The sequence below is a fragment of the Sus scrofa genome, chromosome 3 (assembly GCF_054392235.1).
Source record: "Sus scrofa isolate SSC_HxYL_T2T_F1_AM1 chromosome 3, Sscrofa_HxYL_maternal_Yorkshire_Landrace_v2.0, whole genome shotgun sequence".
Taxonomy (NCBI): domain Eukaryota; kingdom Metazoa; phylum Chordata; class Mammalia; order Artiodactyla; family Suidae; genus Sus; species Sus scrofa.
Window position 1 is genome coordinate 113,811,786 of NC_139385.1, and position 19,849 is coordinate 113,831,634.

Consider the following 19,849-nt stretch of genomic DNA (forward strand, 5'->3'; position numbering starts at 1 on the left):
ACGGAACCCAGCCGCCGCATATATAAGTGCGAACCCAGGCGCTTCCTCGTAGTGCCGCCGGGATCGTTGGCGACGCTGGGTGTGTTGCAGCTTTTGTATTACTCGTTCTGTGGGCACTGCGAGCTAAAGGAGCAGAGCTTGCGGGCCAGTCATCATGTCGCGCTACGGGCGGTACGGAGGAGGTAAGGGGCTGGGGCCCAGTGAGAGACGTTTCTGTGGGTGTAGTGAGTATTTAGAGGCCGTGGGGTTCGCGCGGCGGTTGGGAGACGGTTATTCCGCGTGCGTAATGGCGGCTTCGGCGCACACCATACGAAGCCGGAGGCGGCGGGGGCGGGGTGCAAGAAAGACAGGGGATGGCGGGGGTAGGTCTCGCTGGGGTTTTGAACAGTTCTTGGGCCTTTTTCTCTCGCCCAGCCTGAGCCGGGTTGTCGCTCAGTTTTGCTATTGCCCTTCCCTAAGCCGCCCGCCCGTCCCCCACCCCCCCCCCGCCCTCGGCTGCCATTTTGCGCACATTGACGACCATGGTGGCGCATTTCCTTGGCGCTTTCCCGCCACTTTAGCAGACAGATGTGCCGTAAATTCAGGGGTGAATTTAAGACTGAGCTAAACCGGCAGCTTCGAGCTGGGTATTCTCGTCAGTCGGTGGAATTGCGGAGTGGGAATGGAGACATAATCTTTTCGTCTGGCGGCTGGTTTGTTTTCTCTTTTAGCTCTTTCGAGCGCAGTTTATGGCTCTGGGGCGGGGAGCTGGAGTCAAGGGCGAGCCTGCGCCTGGGGCGCTTGCCGTGGAGAACGAGAGCCGGCGCAGCCCCGCTCAGCCGACCCGGCCCCCGCCGGGGCCCGCCCGCCGCCGACGCCGCTGTTGCCGCCGGCCCGCGCGCTCCCAGCGCTCCGGGGGCTGCCGGGACTCGGGGGCGGGGCCGGGGCGGAACATCCTACCACGCAGCTGCGCTTGTGTTTTGGAGGTTCCTCCCCGCTTATTTGAATGTGAAGAATTTTGTCGTACGCTTAGCTTTCCAGAAGTGTACAGGCTTTGCTGGTTTTAAGGTTAAATTCCAGGCTTTGCTGGTTTTAAGGTTAAATTCAGTCCTTGGTAGAGCATTAAACATGCTTTGCACAGTCTTAAAGATGGTCTCTTTTAAGGCAGAGGTTTCATTCAAACTTAAACCAGATTTTGCATAACATGCGTTTTTTTATTTACGTTTTTAAACAGAAACCAAGGTGTATGTTGGTAACCTGGGAACTGGTGCTGGCAAAGGAGAGTTAGAAAGGGCTTTCAGTTATTATGGTCCCTTAAGAACTGTGTGGATTGCCAGAAATCCTCCAGGATTTGCCTTTGTGGAATTTGAAGATCCTAGAGATGCAGAAGATGCAGTGCGAGGCCTGGATGGCAAGTAAGTGAGATGTCAGTTAATGAAACTTAAAATGTTAAGCGAGACGGTTCCTGTGCTAAGTTTGGATTATGTAGTCTGGAGGAGATTTTAGATAAATAGCCAATCGTTTTATTAAGACAGGAAGGGGAGAGCAAAGGTTGTGAGGGCAAAGAAAGCAGTTGTAAAGTTTTATATTTAGCATTTTTTTAGCATTAGAATTTTGTTACTTTTCTTTTTTTATAGAGTGATTTGTGGTTCTCGAGTGAGAGTTGAACTATCAACAGGCATGCCTCGGAGATCTCGTTTTGATAGACCACCTGCCCGACGTCCCTTTGATCCCAATGATAGATGCTATGAGTGTGGCGAAAAGGGACATTATGCTTATGATTGTCATCGCTATAGCCGGCGGAGAAGAAGCAGGTACTTATTTTCATAAAGGAACGATTGATGTACTAGTTAATCAAGTAATTTTTTTATTAGCAAGGCAGAAACTAGTGTTTTTCTATAAACTTGAATGTTAATTGTACAGGTGTATTTTACAATTTTTGTTTAATTAAAGAAATGTTAATATATTAATAATCAACCTGGTCAAAACCTTTCAGGTTTCTTCGTTTGAGTCAGTCGCCTTGATTCAGAATGTCACGAGCCTTATGATATCATGCTGAGGCGCCTTGCAAATCCGACAATTAAGATCCTCCTAGACCTTGAGGTGATCAGCATAAGAGGCCAGATCCCCTCGAGTCATCTACACCTAGCTTCACCTTATTCTTTAAAGGGCAGAAAATTTGAGACGGTGATCGCCGTAACAGTAAATTTGGCTTACAATTGGGGCCCCCTCCGGTTTAGAAAGAGGAACACCAGATTGACCACATTCCCAACTAGAAAAATCTTCTTGCGTCAATCAAGCCTCACCTGGCTCATTTGGCTGTCAGTTTGATCGTCGTTAGATTGAAGAAAACATCTAGATGCAGCGATCGGCTATAGATACTTCTAGATCGTCTAGATCTACTAGACCATGGGCCAAAGAGGGTCGACCTGCAAACTTGCAAGGTTTATTTTAAATACACATTACAGTGTTTTATATTATGTAATTCTAAGATGTAATTGAGTTTTTAACAAATCTTTTTTTAGGTAGTAAAAAAAAAAAAATTAATAAGACAGCTAATAGGCCCAGAGTTTTATTTCCAAATGAGACACTAAATTTAAATAGTTTTGAGATTTGATTTCAGCAGAGGCACACAAACTCCAAAAATGAGTTACCATCTAACATTTTGCTCTTTTCTGACTTGAAAAATAGGTCACGGTCTAGATCACATTCGAGATCCAGGGGTAGGCGATACTCTCGCTCACGCAGCAGGAGCAGGGGAAGGAGGTGAGAGATGATGTTCAATTCACCTTAATAAGCAATAGGAAAAGTAATTGGAGGTGGACTTTTTAAAGTACTTCGATTTAATTTTTAGGTCAAGATCAGCGTCTCCTCGGCGATCAAGATCTGTGTCTCTTCGTAGATCAAGATCAGCTTCACTCAGACGATCTAGGTCTGGTTCTATAAAAGGATCGAGGTATTTCCAGTATGTAGCACTTTTTTTTCCCCCTTAATTGTATTTGATTGTCACGTCTTAATGACAGCAATGGAGAGGCATGAGGACATAATTGAAATGGAATGCCTCAGAAAATAAGAAAAAGGTTGGATTATACACATAGAGATGAAGAAAAACCCAACTAAAGATTTTTAAGGGCAGTTACAGAGACTGGTAGAGGAGAGTGCAAATCACAAATCAGTTCATTTCAGTGAACACTCAGATTAAACATGTTGAAAACTTGACTGTCGTCAGATTATATCTGTTGTATATAGGTAAGAGAGTTTGAGACCATAGAAATTTGTTGAGGATAACAATGAACCAGACTGTTTAACTAGACATTTAGGTTAGCCACAGAAAGGACAAGTTGAAATCCAATTAGGTATGTCAGTATTTTTTTATTTCCTTTGTAGAAAGCCTTAAAAGGTCATAGAAATTGATTAAATTCTAGATAATGTTATTCATGTTGAGTCAGTGGTACGGAATTGCACTGGGAGTTAGTGCAAATCAGTAATAGCAAACTTTAAATGCAGGGATTCTAAAACTTGGAGTCCATTTGAAAAAGCTCTGGACCTTTTCTAGATAAATGCAATTAATTTGATTGCAGAACCTCAAGATGTTTATATGTCACCTTGATTTGGCTTGTGTGACACATTAGTGGTCCTGGATCATAGTTGATGATGCAGGAACAAAGCCTTACCCAGTCATGACTTCACTGAGTTTTTACCACGTGAAGAAATGAAGTTCAAGAGTCTATGTGAGGGTCCAATCTTAGACTGATATAAGGCATCTTGCTCAGTTCTAGCTCCTCTATTCCTAGACTACCTAATAAGGTCCTCAGTAGGTGTTTTAAGGAAATTACTCCTATGGACTAATTGGTATAATCGTATTTTTTTGTTAAGATCCCGGTCCAGGTCGAGATCAAGATCCAGGTCTCTTTCACGACCAAGAAGCAGGTAGGCTAACAATCTCACTGATGTTCTTCTAGTTATATGGCACCAATATCCAAAGAGTTCAAAGTGTTTTTTAGTTGTTGAAATTTCAAGTGTTAGCTCTAAGCTTACGTGTTAAGAAGGACACAGTACCTTAGTAATAAACCAAACTTTAGAACTTCATTTTTACATGGCCTTTTCTGGCTGACTTTCTGAACCAAGGGCATGTCAACTTACAGTGAGGAAGAAGTTGGTGAATTTGGGGTTAAGAGGCCTGTGTTAGAACTTATAGATGCATGGAGAGTCATTCTGAAATAATTGTGCTTTAAGCAGGGTGTAAAAGATTATCATGATAAAGCAGTTCACTTTGTGAAGGAAAAACAGTTTTTGGAAGATTTGCTTTTGTTAGCAAAATTTGATAGGTTTTTTTCAATTTAATTGTAGCCTGACATTTTAAGCTTAGAACAGTTTGGGGGTTCATTTTTTTGGTATTGTGATTTAAGAGGGATTGGATAGTACTTTTTCTTAATAGAATTTCTCATGTTTTGACAGCCGATCAAAGTCCAGATCGCCATCTCCCAAAAGAAGGTAAGCTAAATAATTTGTTGCCAAATCTTAATTGTCAAGTGTGGCCCTTGCAGATGCAGAATTTGTTTACTGCCTACTTTGAAGGCTTTGAGCTCTTTGGAGAATTGGTGCTATATAAAAATATTAGGTACAGTTTCTTAGAGAATCAAAATAACCTAGAGTTCAAGTAGTTGTTCTTTATAAGTTTTATAATTTCAGCAAAGAGGTCATTAAGCAGCCTTATGAAATTTTTTTAGATCTGCTGTAGTAACTTACTATCCTTGGCCACCTTTGAATTTGTTGAAACCTGAGTTTTGCCCTGACATGTATGTGAGAAGACATTTAAGTTTCAGTAGACACTAATTGGTTCCAAACTTCATGTCTTTTTTTTCCCTTTTAGTCGTTCCCCATCAGGAAGTCCAAGAAGAAGTGCAAGTCCTGAAAGAGTGGACTAAAGTTTTTAAGTTCACCTTTTAGGGAAAAGTTATTTTGTTTACATTATTATAAGGGATTTGTGATGTCTGTAAAGTGTAACCTAGGGAAGGGTATTTCAACCGTCTAATCAAAATGGATCTGGACTATTACTCTGTAAATTCACAGCAGTAAGATAATATAAATTTTTGTTGAATGTATTAACATCCTATGGTCTGAAAATGTGGGTTTTTATTTGGCACATTTAAATAAAATGTTTCTAACTAGATTTTTGATTTGTGTTCAATATTAATACTCCTTAGTTTGATAAGCTCCAGGAGTCAACCTTGGTATTAAACATAATACAGACCTAGATTCAAAGTTTAATGGTGTGAACATCATTGACAAGAATACATGCACTTGGAAAATTGCTTTTTACCCTTAAGAGATTTGGGTAAGTGGATAAGAACTTAATGGCATGAATGACCATGACACAGTCCCTAAATAAATCTATGGGAGTTGGTGTTAGGTATTATCAGGCTAATGATGTTTTCTGTGTCAGGCTTAGAGACTGCTGATATGCTGTAAGTGAGCATGATAGGAAATAAGTAAGCAGAGTTTATTAATGTGGTATAAGAAGTAGTTGGACTTGATGCTGGAGAATCTTAAGTTTTCTGACTCCTATTTAAGTATGGAATGTAACAGGTTTTCAGGCTTATTAGATGGCATCAAATTAGAGCTCCGTTTTTAGGAAGTTTTGTTTGTTTAGGATGTTTTCAACATTAACCAATTTCATGCCAAAGTTTTTCTGTTTTTGAGGAATTGTCTGAATTTGGGACAAAACAGTTTCATGTAAACCAGCTTTGCAAAATTTTCCAACCCTTCAAATGAGTTTTTTGTCCCTTCGAATGAATTGCCTTATTCTGAGCAGAGAGCTGTTAATGCCCAAGCTAGGTTTTTCACTTCCCCAACACCAACATACTTTTTATCTTATTTTGCCAGGCTGGTGCAAAGTAATTAAAGATGTCAATCAGAAATGTTAATGAGATACCAGTTTTGTAAATCCCACCTATATTTAGCAGCACCTCATGTAGTTATTTTTTGGTAGCATCTGGTAGAGTGTAGAGTGTTACAGCCAGTAGATTGTTTATATATCTTTAGTAGGGCAGTAAGAGTTAATATTGAGTCGAGCTTTTACCAGGTATTCTCTATAGTTTCGATGAAAAAAAAAAAATCACTGCTGGTGGCACAGCTATCTGCCTGTTTCTCATGCTTTTAAACAAAGTTATTGGATAGCATTGCAATTTGGGAGTCCTGATCTGCCTTATTTAGTGGTCTGAATGATCATTAGTATGTTGGAAGTTTGGATGCTCTGTTACTGGAATCTTTGACTACTGGCTGTGTTATATGGTTGGTATAAAGCTATGTGTGTAATCAGCAGGCTTATTTGTTGCACTCGGTCAGCTTTAATTGTTCTGTATTATATAAAGATAAGTTTATTCAACAATAAATCTGCAGAGAATAAACAGTCCTGATCAATTTTTGGAAGTGGGAGTTTTGAGCTAAGAGTAGGAATCATTAATCTTCTTCCTTTGGGATGGATTACTGATTCATCCTAGAGATTAGTATGAAAGAATAAAAAGGATATGGAGGAGGGGTAGGAGCAAAAATGGTTTTAAGAAACAAGCATAGAAAATTTTATTTATCCTTAATGGGGGAGGGAACATTGAGTATGTAGGACAACATCTTTTGTACCCTTGACTACTAACTACCCCTGTGGTCAATATATTAGGATAACATTGGTTCAGTGCACCTTTTTTCTGTCTTTATGTGTTGGGACTGCTAAATTTATCATGTGATTGACTTGAAAAGTGCTGGTCCAGACTCATTCCTTCTAAATTTTAAACCTGGCATTGATTGGTAGATAACTGAACATGTCAGACACTAAGTACTTTGGGCATGGAATCTTATCTTGATTCTCTTTCCTAGGCATGGGAGGTAAGTATTGCATACTCATGACTTCATTTCGGTAGTCCTCCCTTGGGCTTTGACTAAGCTATGTATCAAGTTATGTCTCCTCTCCTGAGGATGAAGAAAATCTGAGGGGGGTCCTGAAATAGTGTCAGTTTGTAACTCAGGTTAAATGAATGGTACTGTGGATTTGTCGTTTTTGTCTTTGTGTAGGCTATCTTGAAGGAACAGTGATTTCCAGGATATATTAAGCTAATTGGGAATCGGAAGCTCTAAAACTTAAATGTTGGCAAAGAGTTTATCAGAGTGTAGGACAGGACCAAAGAATTCATTAGATTTGGCTCTGAGTGAGGAACTATTGCTTGGAGAACTTGGCAGGGGAGGGCTGTACCTAATTCTGTAGCTGGGACAACATGTTAAAGGAGGTCAAAATGACAAATATTGGGGGCCTGGCTTGTCTTGGAGTGTTTGGAGTGTGGTGACAAGCCAAAGAAATGAGGCAAAGATGCCTAGGTTTATGATATGGTAATATTAAACCTGTTACATCCAGAACTATTTAAAGGGTGGGAAGAAAAGCACTAGTTGGCAATTTCAAAGCCTGATAATCTTTTTTTCCCCCACACCTTACTGGTTTAGAGTTACCATTCTAGTAAAAAAGTCAAAATGACATTGTTACTTAATCCTCAACAAATTAGTGCTGTTAAACCCTATCTCACAGAGAAGGAAATGGGCTCTTTTGCTAGGAGATGGGAAAAGTTTCAATCTATGGTTTCAAAACCTTGGTTTTCTTTTCTTTTTTTTTTTGCTTTTTTACGGCTGTTCTGTGGCATATGGAAGTTCCCAGGCCAGGGGTCAAATCAGAGCTGCAGCTTCTGGCCTATTATGCCACAGCCACAGCAACTCAGGTAAACCTCATCTGCAACCTACACCACAGCTCATGGCAATGCCAGATCCTTAACCCACTGAGCGAGGCCAGGGATCAAACCTGCATCCTCATGGATACTAGTTGGCTTCATAACCTGATAAGCTACAATGTGAACTCCCCAAAGCCCTAGCTTTTTAAATCAATAAAGCACCTAGCTGGAGTTCTCTTGTGGTGAAGTGAGTTAAGGACCTGGTGTCACTGCTGTGAGAATCAATCCCTGGCATGGGACTTTCCCTACGCATCAGGTGTGGCAAAAAAAAAAAAAAAAAAAAAGGCACTTAGTTGCTCCATTAAGACCACATTATGGAAAAGTCAAAAAACAAAATAACCCTTGATCCTACCCATCACATTGTACCATAGTTAATAACTTAGCTATTTTCTTTTCAGACTCAATGCGGAAAAGATGCTAGGTAGAAGGATACTTCTGGAGCACATGGAATGTAGTAGCTAAGTATTAAGCCTGCAAGGCCATTTCTCAAACCTAATTTTTCCTTTTCCCCCATGCTGCTGACCCAACCTATTTTCCATATCATTACATTTTCTGACTTGGTAATATACTCAAAGAGTAAAGGGTGAGAAGGCTCTCTACTCCTCTCAGCTACCCAGTTATCTCCCCAAAGGCAACCATTGTTGTCAGTTATAGCCTGAACAAATACACACATTTCCTCCTTTTTACTTTTAAAACAAAATACATACCTTGCTTTTCTCATTTAATATCTTACAGAACTCCTATAAATAAAAATGGCGCTTAAAAAGTCATTAGTTACTTAGTTGCTTGGATGTTTGCATGATGTATGCAATAGACATTTGTGCCCCTTCACTGTGCGAGGTACTGCTGGCTTTGGAATACAGAAGTGAACAAAGTCTTAAGGCGCTTAAGTTCTGGAGAGAGAAATGAACACATGTCAGGTGCGTAATAAGTTATCTGGAGAATAAAGAGACAGGGATAGAGAATTGGTTGCCGTTGTGTGAAGGGTGGTCTAAGAAGGCCTCTGATAGTGACAACATTTGAGCAAGTGAGGGAGTCAGTGACACAACTTGTGAGGGCACAGTAATACGAAGCCCTAAAGTATGAGTTGTTGGAGGGTTAGGAGGCCAGTAGGAAGAGATGGCATAAGGAGGGGGATGTAGGATATATAGAGATCATGTAGGACTGTATGCCTTAGAAAGGGACTCAACTGTTTTCCTTAGAGTTTTTGAGGAGAGTAATAGGAATTGAATCATTTCTCTGTTGATGGACCTGACGGTTGTTCCTAGCTAACTGTTCCAGCACTTCAGTGAGTTACCTTGCACAATACATTGCACATGTGACCATGTGTATCTAGGATAATTCCTTGAAGTTGAAATGCTGGGTCAGAGGGGCTTTGTGTTTATATTTTTGCTAGCTACTGTTTGCCTTGGTGGGAATGTATAGAGTGCCTGTTTCTGTACCATTGCCCATTTGGTACACATGGTGTAACTACATAGTGGGCTGTCAACCTTGCTGACTTTTTACTAATCTTTGTTGAAAAAAGTGTCTCAGCATAGTTTAATTGTAAAATACATGTTTTCCTCCCATTCTGAAAAACTGACATGTATTCAAAAGTCTGGTTTAGGTTCCCTTGCTCTCAACACACTGACCTTTGATAGTAGGATTCCTGTTGACACTGTAATTGCCTGTTGACTTCTCTGCAGCTATGCTACCACAAGACAAATTGTGATGGTGTGTATCAAGCTTTGTTCTGTTTCTTCATTGCCTAGTGCTTATTAACACTTAGATATTTGGTGAATAAAAAGTGAATTCATGGATCAGTGAACTCTGATCTATTAAACCAACGGAAAATTGGAACCTCTTTTCTGTGAGACCTTTATAATTAATCACCCACATTTAAAGGCCCACATTTTCAAGTTAGCTATCTCTTAGTCCGACCCCTGTCTGAATCTGCTGCATACAGGGGATTTACATCCTTAGGCTGCTGTTTACAATGCTCAGCCCCACTCTGAAACTTCAGTGCAAGGTTTTTATCATCTCACCTGGGTTAACTCAGAGTTCTGGTCAGAAGGAACTGGAAAATTTCTGCACGGAAAGTTGTCTGCAGAAAGGGTGCAGGCTTACCTACCTCCCCAAGAACTTACAAGCCCAGGCGAGTCAGTCTAACCTATGTGAAGAAGGTCAAAGCCATCCATTTCTTAGGACTGCCTGTGCCTAAGGTCATGTCCTGTCCACCTCTGTGAATGCCCTGGTTTCTTAGTGACTAAAGCCTGAACAGGTGGCAGGATACAAGCCTATATATACAAAAACTGTGTTTTTGTTTTTGTGTCTTTTTAGGACCGTATCTGCAGCATATGGAATTTTCCAGGCTAGGGGTTGAATCAGCTGCAGCTGCTGGCCTGTGCCACAGTCATAGCAACACCAGATCCAAGACACATCTGCAGCCTACACCATATCTGGCAGCAGTGCTGGATCCTTAACCACCGTGCAAGGCCAGGGATTGAACCCTTGTACTTATGGATACCAATCCAGTTCTTGACCTGCTGAACCACAAGGGGAACTCCAAGACTGTTTTTATCTCAGTTTATTTTTTAATTTATTTTTTGTCTTTTTCTAGGGCCGTACTGGTGGCACATGGAGGTTCCCAGGCTAGGGGTCTAATTGGAGCTGTAGCCGCCAGCCTACACCAGAGCCACAGCAACATGGGATTCAAGCCATCTGCGATCTACACCACAGTTCACGGCAACACCGGATCCTGAGTGTGGCCAGGGATCGGACCCGCAACCTCATGTTTCCTAATCAGATTCGCTAACCACTTAGCCACTCCTTATCTCAGTTTATAACATATATTCAAGAAATATGAATTCTAGAAAATGAATACTTTCCCTGCCAACAATCAAAAAAAAAAAAAAGTTCCCATCGTGCGTCAGTGGTTAGCAAATTCTAGCTAAACACATTGAGCTTAAAGTATTGATGAATATTATAAGACAGTAATAAGGAAAGCTTTTACTCTAGGGCAGGGGTTCTCAACCCTAGTTACAAATTGGGACCATCTAGGGAGCTTTAAGAACATTCTAGTGTAATTGCAATTGCCAAGGGTGAATCCTGCCTGGGTATTAATATTCTAAAAAAATCTCCCTTAGTGATTCTTATATAGCCAGAATTGAAAACTGCTGCTGAAGGGGCTGGTGTTAGCCAGCTCCCAGTTCACTAGTTGTTGGACACACTGGCTTGACTTACTGCTATTACAATAAGAAAATCAGCAGCGCTCACATGTGATTCAAAGAAGATTCTATTATACATCTGGGATTCTCTGATCCTATCTCTAACCCAACGACCCTATACTGGAGTGAAACCATTCTATGATAAAGGAGTTTATATTAGTACCAGTAGAGGTCGCTGTGCTCAGAGATACTCATTTTTAAATTTCTTCTTTTTCTGTCTCTTTAGGGCCGAGGAGTTCCCAGGGTAGGGGTTGAATCGGAGCTGTGGCCACCAGCCTACACAACAGCCTATTAACAACTCAAGATTGGAGCTGTGTCTGCGACCTAGACTGTAGCTCTTAGCAACACCAGATCCTTAACCCACTAGAGTCCAGGGATGGAACTCTTGTCCTGCTGGATCCTAGTTGGGTTTGTTACCACTGAGCCATGACAGGAACTTCCACTCATTTTCTTAAAAAGTTAATGTTCTGTTTAAGAAATTTTAAGGAATGTTTACCAGAACTACTCCAGACATGGCCTTCCTTTGGTCACAATAACTGTTTCCAAGCATCTAAGGCTCTGTTACATGCGTATATTTACAATTATTTCATCTTTCCAGTGTGTTAATGTTTTTATCATTATAAAATAACCAGTACTATTTGTTGTTTTAAAGTATGCTTTTTTTTTTTTGGTCTTTTTAGGCCGCATCTGAGGCATATGGAGGTTCCCAGGCTAGGGGTCGAATCAAAGCTGTAGCCAGTGGCCTACGCCACAGCCACAGAGAAACGCACAGCAACACCAGATCCTTAACCCATTGAGCGAGGCCAGGGATTGAACCTGAAACCTCATGGTTCCTAGTTGGATTCATTTTTGCTGAGCCACAACAGGAACTCCTACTTTTTTCTGATACTTATATAGCCACTTCTCCTATTTTATGATTATACAGTTTTTGTGGTGTATCTTTTCCATCCATTTACTTTCAGCTTACCGGTGCATGTACAGTTGACCCTTGAATGGCGTGGGTGTGACCAGCATGGTCCACTTATACGTGGATGTTTTTTTCAATAGATATTGCATACCTACTAGAGAACTGTGATCCATGGATGCAGGACCACAGATGATGATGGCTAACCACAGTTACACCTGGATTTTTGATTGGGTGGTGGTGGTACGGACAGTTCTTCAAAGTCAACCATAGTTAGTTGCTAGATCTTGCTTTTTAATTCTGCCAGACAAACTGCCTTTTGGTTTATTTAAACCATCTACATATAACAGAATTAATGATACAGCTGGATTTGTAATTGGCATTTTCTATATATCTCCTGTCTTGGTTGTTTTCTATGTATCTCCTGTCTTTTTCACTTCCTATTCACTGCTTTTTTTTTTTGTATTAAACATTTTTTGGTGTAATATTTAAATTACTCTGGCTTTTTTTTTGGTCTTTTCAGGGCTGCACACTTGGCTATAGAAGTTCCCAGGCTAGGGGTCGAATTAGAGGTGTAGCTGCCAGCCACAGCAACTCGATACCAGCTGCATGTGTGACCTTCACCACAGCTCATGGCAACACCAGATCTTTAACCCACTGAGTGAGGCCAGGGATTGAACCTGCATCCTCATAGATACTAAGCTAGTTCATTTCCACTCAACCACAATGGGAACTTCTGCCTCTTGCATACTTGTGATCTAGTTGTTTAAAATATTACAACTGATAATGGGAAATATCTAGGGAACAGGATGTGTGCTGTGCTTCCCTTCTGTCTCCTGTTCCCAGTCCTGTTTTTTCATGTTCTACTCTTTGCAAACAATCCATTTATTCATTGACACTAACTTTCTTTAGTCCTCTGAAATTGGAGTGTCGTTGGTCACCTAACAATCACAACAGTTCAACCTCCCCAGCATGCCACCTTAGTTTAGACTTTATAGCAATGTTTGTGCAGTTACATCTTACCTTGCTAGGCAAAATGAATGGGAACTGGAAGATGAATGTCTCACAGCTAAGAATAAGAACTATGTCATATGAATTTGAAACATAAGAATCCATAGGTCATTGAACTGAAGTCAAGTCAATGAAATGCTCACCTGTGAAAGATGAGAACTCAGAATAATCTAGCACTAGTCTGGCTGTGGGTAGGGGGTATATGGTAAAGAAGGCATGGACTCTTGGGGGTCTGGAGACTTACTCTTGGGGGAGGAGGTTGCATTTGAGTTGATATTTGCATTTTCAACAAGGCTTTAATAATTTCATAGTTATGTACAATGTTTTCCATATTGAATACCATGTTTGGACCCCTAGCCTGGGAACCTCTATATGCCGAGGGTGCAGCCCTAAAAGACAAAAAAAAAGATCATTAAAATCTAATTCCCTCACAAGTGAGAAAACCGAGGCCAAGTGAAATTAGATTGCTTACTCATGTAGTAAAGGGCAGGAGCAAAGTTAATGCTCAGGGCTTCCGGCTCTGTCATGCGCAAATCTATATCATCCAGTTCTTACTCTTGGTCTTGTTTTCCCCAGAGAGACTGTGATATCCCTAAGGAACATACTACATTTTGGACATTACCTCTTTTTTTTTTTTTTTTTTTTTTTTTTGCTTTTTAGGGCCACACCCATGGCATATGGAGGTTCCCAGGCTAGGGGTCAAATCGGAGATACAGCTGCCAGCCTACTCCACAGCCACAACAACAGAGGATCTGAGCCTCATCTGTGGCCACACCACGGCCCACAGCAACGCTGGATCCCCAACCCACTGAGCAAGGCCAAGGATCAAACCCACAATCTCATGGTTCCTAAATGGATTCATTTCTGCTGCACCACGACAGGAACTCCCTCATTTTTTTTTTTTTAAATGAGACTTTAGAATCCAGAACATGTCATAGCTACTTGGCCCATTTCCCAAAGGTCCATGCCAATTCTAAAGATGAGTGAAGAAACCAGGTGTTTTGGGTGCAGATTTTGGTTTTATTTCAGTTGATTATTAGCATATAGTAGTATAAGATACATTTCTTTAAAAACCATCAACACAAACCCATCACCAATGATTCAATTGTTTAGGAAAAGAGGGAACTCCAGCCTCGTACTCCCTAATACAACATCTGGTCTCCGTGCAATGTGCAATCCCCAGCAATGCCCTCTCCACACACTAACACAGTTCTTGTCTCCAGCGGCTTCCTTCGCATGTCTTGGCTGGGCTGGGTTTCTTAGTGAACTCCAAAGGCAGAGAATCAAATTTACAGATTTTTTTTCTGGATATTTAGATCTTGTATTTTAAGTCATACTATAAGGCTCAAAGATAGTTACATTTAAACTCTGACTAGGGCTTCTTATAAAAGTGATAGCTGGAAAGAAAGGCTAGCTCTAACAGAGTAAGGGTCAGACCCCCTCTTTTCCCATTAGTGACCCCGGGAATGCTCTGGAAGACTGAAGTGGAAGCAAAGAAGGACTTGAATTTGCATGACTGATCTTGAATCCAGGCTAAATTTTTCTTGGCTGTGTGACCTTAGGTGGGTCATTTACCTCTAAGCCTCAGGTGGCTCACTTCTCCATCATTCTTTTATTGAGGCAGAGAGGTTCCTCTTATCAGCAGGCTGAATGAGCTAAGTAACCTCTGAAAACTCCGAAGTGCTGCACAGATCAAGGTGGTATGAGGTAGAAGAGGAGGCAAAAGAAGGAATGAGTAGAATCAAAGAAAAAAGGGGTGAAAAGAAGCAGAGTGGAGAGATAGAGCCAACACAAGGATCTGGATATCACTTCTGGATTAGGGTCAGGGCTTAGATGATGATATTGCTGGTTGGGTCTTCACCACACAGAGAATAGAGCTGACCATTAGACCTGGCCTGGAGTCAGTCATTGGGAAAGAAATTGAAATTCAGATTATCGTGACAACTACCATATGTGTGATTTTAATTCACAGGATCACTTTTAAAGCTTCTAAATCTTCATCTTATCTCTGCACAGGAGACAGGTTCCTGAAGGGGCTCCCAGCCTGGCCCTGAAACAGGTCATAACTTAACACTTCCTTAAGCCACAGAAAACACAAACCAAGTGGTGTGGTTGTACTCCTCACCAGGCTTCAGCAGCACAGGAGGGAAGTGGGGCTGTGGAGGGGAAAACAGTACAGGTTACACCTTGCCAGTCTGGGTTGCACCTTTAAGCATTCAGGAATGGTCTCTAGGCCAGTTCTGTGAACCAGTTGCCAGTCTAAGAGCCGTTTATTATTGGTATGCGATGAGATACGGAAATTGAGCCAGAATGAAAATCAACCACATTATTAAGCACACTTTGTCACAGCAAGACTTTCTTAAAGAAGGAAGAGGTGTTGGAGTTCCCATCGTGGCTGAGTGGTTAACAAATCTGACTAAGAACCATGAGGTTGCAGGTTTGATCCCTGGCTTCACTCAGTGGGTTAAGGATCTGGCGTTGCCATGAGCTGTGGGTTAGGTCACAGACGTGGCTCGGATCTGGCATTACTGTGGCTCTGGCATAGGCTGGCAGCCTACAGCTCCAATTAGATCCCTAGCCTGGGAACCTCCATATGTCATGGGTGTGGCCCTAGAAAAGGCAAAAAAAAAAAAAAAAAAGGAAAGAACCAACAACAACAAAGAAGAGGTGTTGATTACATTCTGGTGCAAGCTGCAAGCATCTTACCTTGGGCTGAGCTTTGAAGAGTATTACTCTAGGCAATAGCTAGAAAAGAAAGTTATGAAGAAGCAAATAGGAAGAAAAGATCATTTTAAAAGGATCATTTTAATAGCGTGGCTGCAGAAAATGAGTATTGGTAAGGAGAAACATTAAACCAAATGAAGACTTTGAAGGTATAAAATAGAAATTTTTTTAAACATGTAAATGCCATGAAAGTAACTTGGCTAAGTGTTTCTTGTGTTTATGATGACTTGGAGAAGAGAACACACAGAGACTTTTGAATCATACAGACCTGACTTGAGTATCATGACCTCTGTCATCTAGTGTGACTTTGGACATGACACCACCACAAGCTGGCTTGTGGACTTACCTGATTGACTGCATTAGGCCAGTTCTGGGTCTCAAGGCAGAAACCAGAGTGCTTGGGATAGACTGCTCCAGTTTTGCCCTTCAGCGTGCCATCCAGGAAGTTGCCCGTGTAAAACTGGATCCCAGGCTGGGTAGTGTACACTTCCAGGACCCTCCCGCTTCCGGCATGATGGACCCTAGGGGTAAAGTCAAACCACATATATATAGACCCAAGATGGAAAAGCTGACAGAAGCTGGGAAGTAGCTTTGAGTCAGGAATAAGACCCAGCCAGAGCAGGGACAAGATATATGGAGGAGACAAAGGAAGAGCATGTGGGGAAGTTCCTGTTATGACGCAGCAGAAATGAATCCAACTAGTATCCATGAGGATGCGGGTTTGATCCTTGGCCTAGCTCAGTGGGTCTGGGATCTGGCATTGCCGTGAGCTGTGGTATAGGTCGCAGACGCAGCTCGGATCCTGCGTTGCTGTGGCTGGGGTGTAGGCCGGAAGCTGTAGCTCCGATTCAACCCCTAGCGTGGGAACTTCCGTATGCCGTGGGTGTGGCCATAAAAAGCAGAAAAAGAAGAGCATGATGGGAAATTATTACAGCCTCATAGGTGAGGCATGAGTATGTGGTTTTGAGGATCCCCAGTAGCAACTTCTCACTCTTGAGTTTCGCTTCTCTGGGGAAGGGCAAAACAGACGCACCCCAGTTGGGGGTGTGTGTGTGTGTGTGTGTGTGTGGCAAAACAGACGCACCCCAGTTGGGTGTGTGTGTGTGTGTGTGTGTGTGTGTGTGTGTGTGGCAAAACAGACGCACCCCAGTCGGTGTGTGTGTGTGTGTGTGTGGCAAAACAGACGCACCCCAGTCGGGGTGTGTGTGTGTGTGTGTGTGTGTGTGTGTGTGTTGGAGACAGCCGGGTTGGAGAGAGACAATTTTAGGGTTCTAGGAGTCTGGGATTCCTTTTCATAAAGAGTTGGAGCTCCGTGCTTGGCCTGGTGAGACAACCTGCTATGTCTTGAAACAGAAGAGATGCTTTTCTAAATTCAACTGCTCCCCACCCTGGAGCAGGCAGGGCTCTTTAGTCAGACCTCCCTACCCCCATCCCCGCCAGAATAGATCTATTGTGGGTTTCTGCTAGATTCACTTTTTTTTTTTTTTTTTTTAAACCAGGCCTCTACAGAGGGGAGAGTACCTACCTGGTCCTATAATTGGGATTAAAGGGATATAGACAAAGAAAGGCTGAGTCTTGGAGTCTCACATCCCACAATGTATAGTCAACAAGAGGTGCAGGGAAAGATGTTTGGAGTAGTGGAGAGAAGGCAGGAGGGTCTCCTCAGATGATGGCCATGGGAAGAGAAATGTGAATAAGAGGCACAGAAGAGGAAAGCAGGGTTGAGCTGAAGAAACACAGCTAGGGCCTCAGTGTTGGGGCTCTGAGGGAGAGAAGGCTTTTGAAATTCTTTGTTTCTAGTAGAGCTTGAATCATTTTGTCTCCTTTATTTAAAATCCATTGGTTCTACAAACATTTATTATTTGCTAGTGCCAAGCACAGATTGGGCATTAGGGTAGAGGTAGGGATTCATAAAGATGAGATGGCCTGAGGAACTTGGAATTTTACAAGGCTGGAAGTGGTGAGTGCCATAAAGGAAACATAACCTCCTGTTTTTCATGGAAGCAGGCAGGGCATAAATCACAAGTCAAGAACAGATGATAGGCTCAGAAGTTCAAGGAAAGCAGAGGTGACTTTCTTCAGGAGGAATTAGGGCTTCTAATAAAAATTAGGCCTTAGAGAACAGGCAGAGATGGAGAGAGAGGAAGCAAAGAGAGACAGGATGCCAGGCAGGGGCACAGGAATAATGGCATGGTGGGGGCGAGGGGAGATAAATTCACCTGTGGAATAGAGTTAGAAAAGACATGGGATGTGGTAGCTGGTCCCTTATAGCAATAGTAAATGGCACTGATATGGTCAGAGGAAAAATTCCCCAAATAGGAGTTGGTATCTCTAGTCTTCCCCAAAGAGGCAGCAAATGAAAAGTACCTACCGTGCACAAAATTGCTTTTCTTTAGATCTCTTCAGACAGAAATTGTGGTCAAAGCCATTGATGTGGAACTCCTGCAGGTGTTTTCCAAGCTCCACTGGCTTCCTCAGATCAAATGCAGTTCCTTGCACTGGAGCAATTTCTCCTGGTGGGAAGAAGCAGAAAAAAGAGTGATAAATGCCTAGATAAAATCCTTATGTCTTAAAGACCCACTAGTTCCATCCTTTCAGCCTGCATGTCAATTTGTATGATCTTAAGAAGGAGAATAAGGAGTTCCCATTGTGGTGCAGCAGAAACTAATCTGAATAATATCCATGAGGAGGCAGGTTCTATCTCTGGCCCCACTCAGAAAAGAAGGAGAATAAATTATGGAGTTTCCTTAATTGTAAGATACTGTTGATTGCAAGTTGCAGTAGCCATAACATTCAGAATAATTCAAGAAGGAAAAAAGTACAAAAGTCAGAGTTCCCCATTGTGGCACAGCGGAAATTAATCCAACTAGGAACCATGAGGTTGCAGGGTTCCATCCCTGGCCTCGCTTCGCGGGTCAAGGATCCAGCATTGCCATGAGCTGTGGTGTAGGTCACAGATGCATCTCTGATCCTGAGTTGCTGTGGCTGTTGGCGTAGGCTGGCAGCTACAGCTCTGATTAGACCCCTAGCCTGGGAACCTCCATATGCCGTGGGTGCAGCCCTAAAAAGACAAAAAGACCAAAAAAAAAAAAGGGTACAAAAGTCAAGGAAACATGTAATTTCCATTAAAGGATAAGTTGAATAAAGGGTGATGGTTGTCCTAACCACAATGTCAATCACCTTGTGATATTTTTTGCTTTAATGCTGAAATATCTCAGGGCTCACAACTAAGCATTAGCACCTGGCATTGGCTAACTAGATGGTTAAAGTGTCCCTGAGATAAGTGATTCTCAAACCATCTGGAGCCATTATTAGCCAAAGGGACACTGGTAACCACTCTTTTCCAGGCATTTCCCTGATCAGTCTGTAGACCTGAACCATGGGGGGTGGGGGCTGTTAATAATAACACTGGGACAAATGAGTTAACCGGGACAGTCCGGGGCAAACTAGGAGGTATGGCCACTCTGTTGTTAGCCAATTTTATTTTATTTTATTTTATTTTATTTTTTGTCTTTTGTCTTTTGTTGTTGTTGCTATTTCTTGGGCCGCTCCCGCGGCATATGGAGATTCCCAGGCTAGGGGTTGAATCGGAGCTGTAGCCACCGGCCTACGCCAGAGCCACAGCAACGCGGGATCCGAGCCGCGTCTGCAACCTACACCACAGCTCACGACAACGCCAGACCGTTAACCCACTGAGCAAGGGCAGGGACCGAACCCGCAACCTCATGGTTCCTAGTCGGATTCGTTAACCACTGCGCCACGACGGGAACTCCTGTTAGCCAATTTTAGATTCACTGCTTTGGATGATTCCTGGAGGAGTTCTAGTTGGCAAGAACTGCCCCTTCCTGTGTGTAAGCCAGATTCCTCTACCTCTAAGTATATTTGTTTTTATCAAGGCGGGACATTCAGAAGCCTCTTTACAGTGATGTGGGTGGGTGGTGAGTCCTGAGAGAGAACACTGCAGTGTGAGGACATCAACTCTTAAAGGGCAAAACACACAAGGAACCTGGACAGGAGCCCCATCTTGGTGGTTATTACATGACTGATGATGCCCAGTCAAGAACATCCGTTCCTTCATGGTGTTACAGAACCCAAGGGGTGTTGGGACCAGAATGGTTCTCAGAGCTCATCTGGTCCAAACCAGTCAGGTAACAGAGGAGGAGTTTGAGACCCACACAACTTGATATCAAACAACAACCTGTGATATTGACAGCTGTACTTCATCAATTTAAGACACTCATTTTCATATTTTAAAA

General features: G+C 42.3%; 2 protein-coding genes across 12 annotated transcripts in view; one reads left to right on the top strand and one right to left on the bottom strand.

The window, feature by feature from the left end:
* Positions 1-48: 48 nt before the first annotated feature.
* On the top strand, positions 49-5,152 carry SRSF7 (serine and arginine rich splicing factor 7). 10 transcript variants are annotated; one of them, XR_014842195.1, is made up of 9 exons: positions 49-182; positions 1,214-1,394; positions 1,617-1,793; positions 1,976-2,082; positions 2,671-2,745; positions 2,834-2,944; positions 3,856-3,909; positions 4,438-4,473; positions 4,853-5,152. XR_014842195.1 is itself a non-coding variant. In XM_003125210.6 (8 exons), exons 1-8 carry the CDS (start codon positions 155-157, stop codon positions 4,905-4,907), a joined length of 717 nt encoding a protein of 238 aa, XP_003125258.1. In that variant the 5' UTR covers positions 49-154; the 3' UTR covers positions 4,908-5,152. The 10 variants fall into 10 exon arrangements, 6 of the variants coding, with proteins under 6 accessions (XP_003125258.1, XP_005662656.1, XP_003125259.1 ...); XR_014842196.1 differs by having other exon boundaries at positions 2,834-2,935; XR_014842197.1 differs by lacking the exon at positions 4,438-4,473.
* Positions 5,153-11,879: 6,727 nt separating this feature from the next.
* Positions 11,880-19,849, bottom strand: part of GALM (galactose mutarotase) — a 67,330-nt gene continuing 59,360 nt past the window's right edge. The window contains 3 exon segments of one of the 2 annotated variants that reach the window (NM_214406.1): positions 13,869-15,025; positions 15,940-16,114; positions 17,965-18,106. In NM_214406.1, the coding sequence (NP_999571.1) occupies positions 14,948-15,025; positions 15,940-16,114; positions 17,965-18,106 (395 nt within the window). In that variant the 3' untranslated portion in view covers positions 13,869-14,947. 2 annotated transcript variants of the gene reach the window in all.

Bases quoted from the DNA above. Each gene is read 5' to 3' on its own strand.
- SRSF7 (XM_003125210.6), top strand. From the start codon at position 155: ATGTCGCGCTACGGGCGGTACGGAGGAG. The intron at 1,395-1,616 runs GTAAGTGAGATG...CTTTTTTTATAG, and splicing joins GTGCGAGGCCTGGATGGCAA to AGTGATTTGTGGTTCTCGAG. The intron at 2,746-2,833 runs GTGAGAGATGAT...TTTAATTTTTAG, and splicing joins AGCAGGAGCAGGGGAAGGAG to GTCAAGATCAGCGTCTCCTC.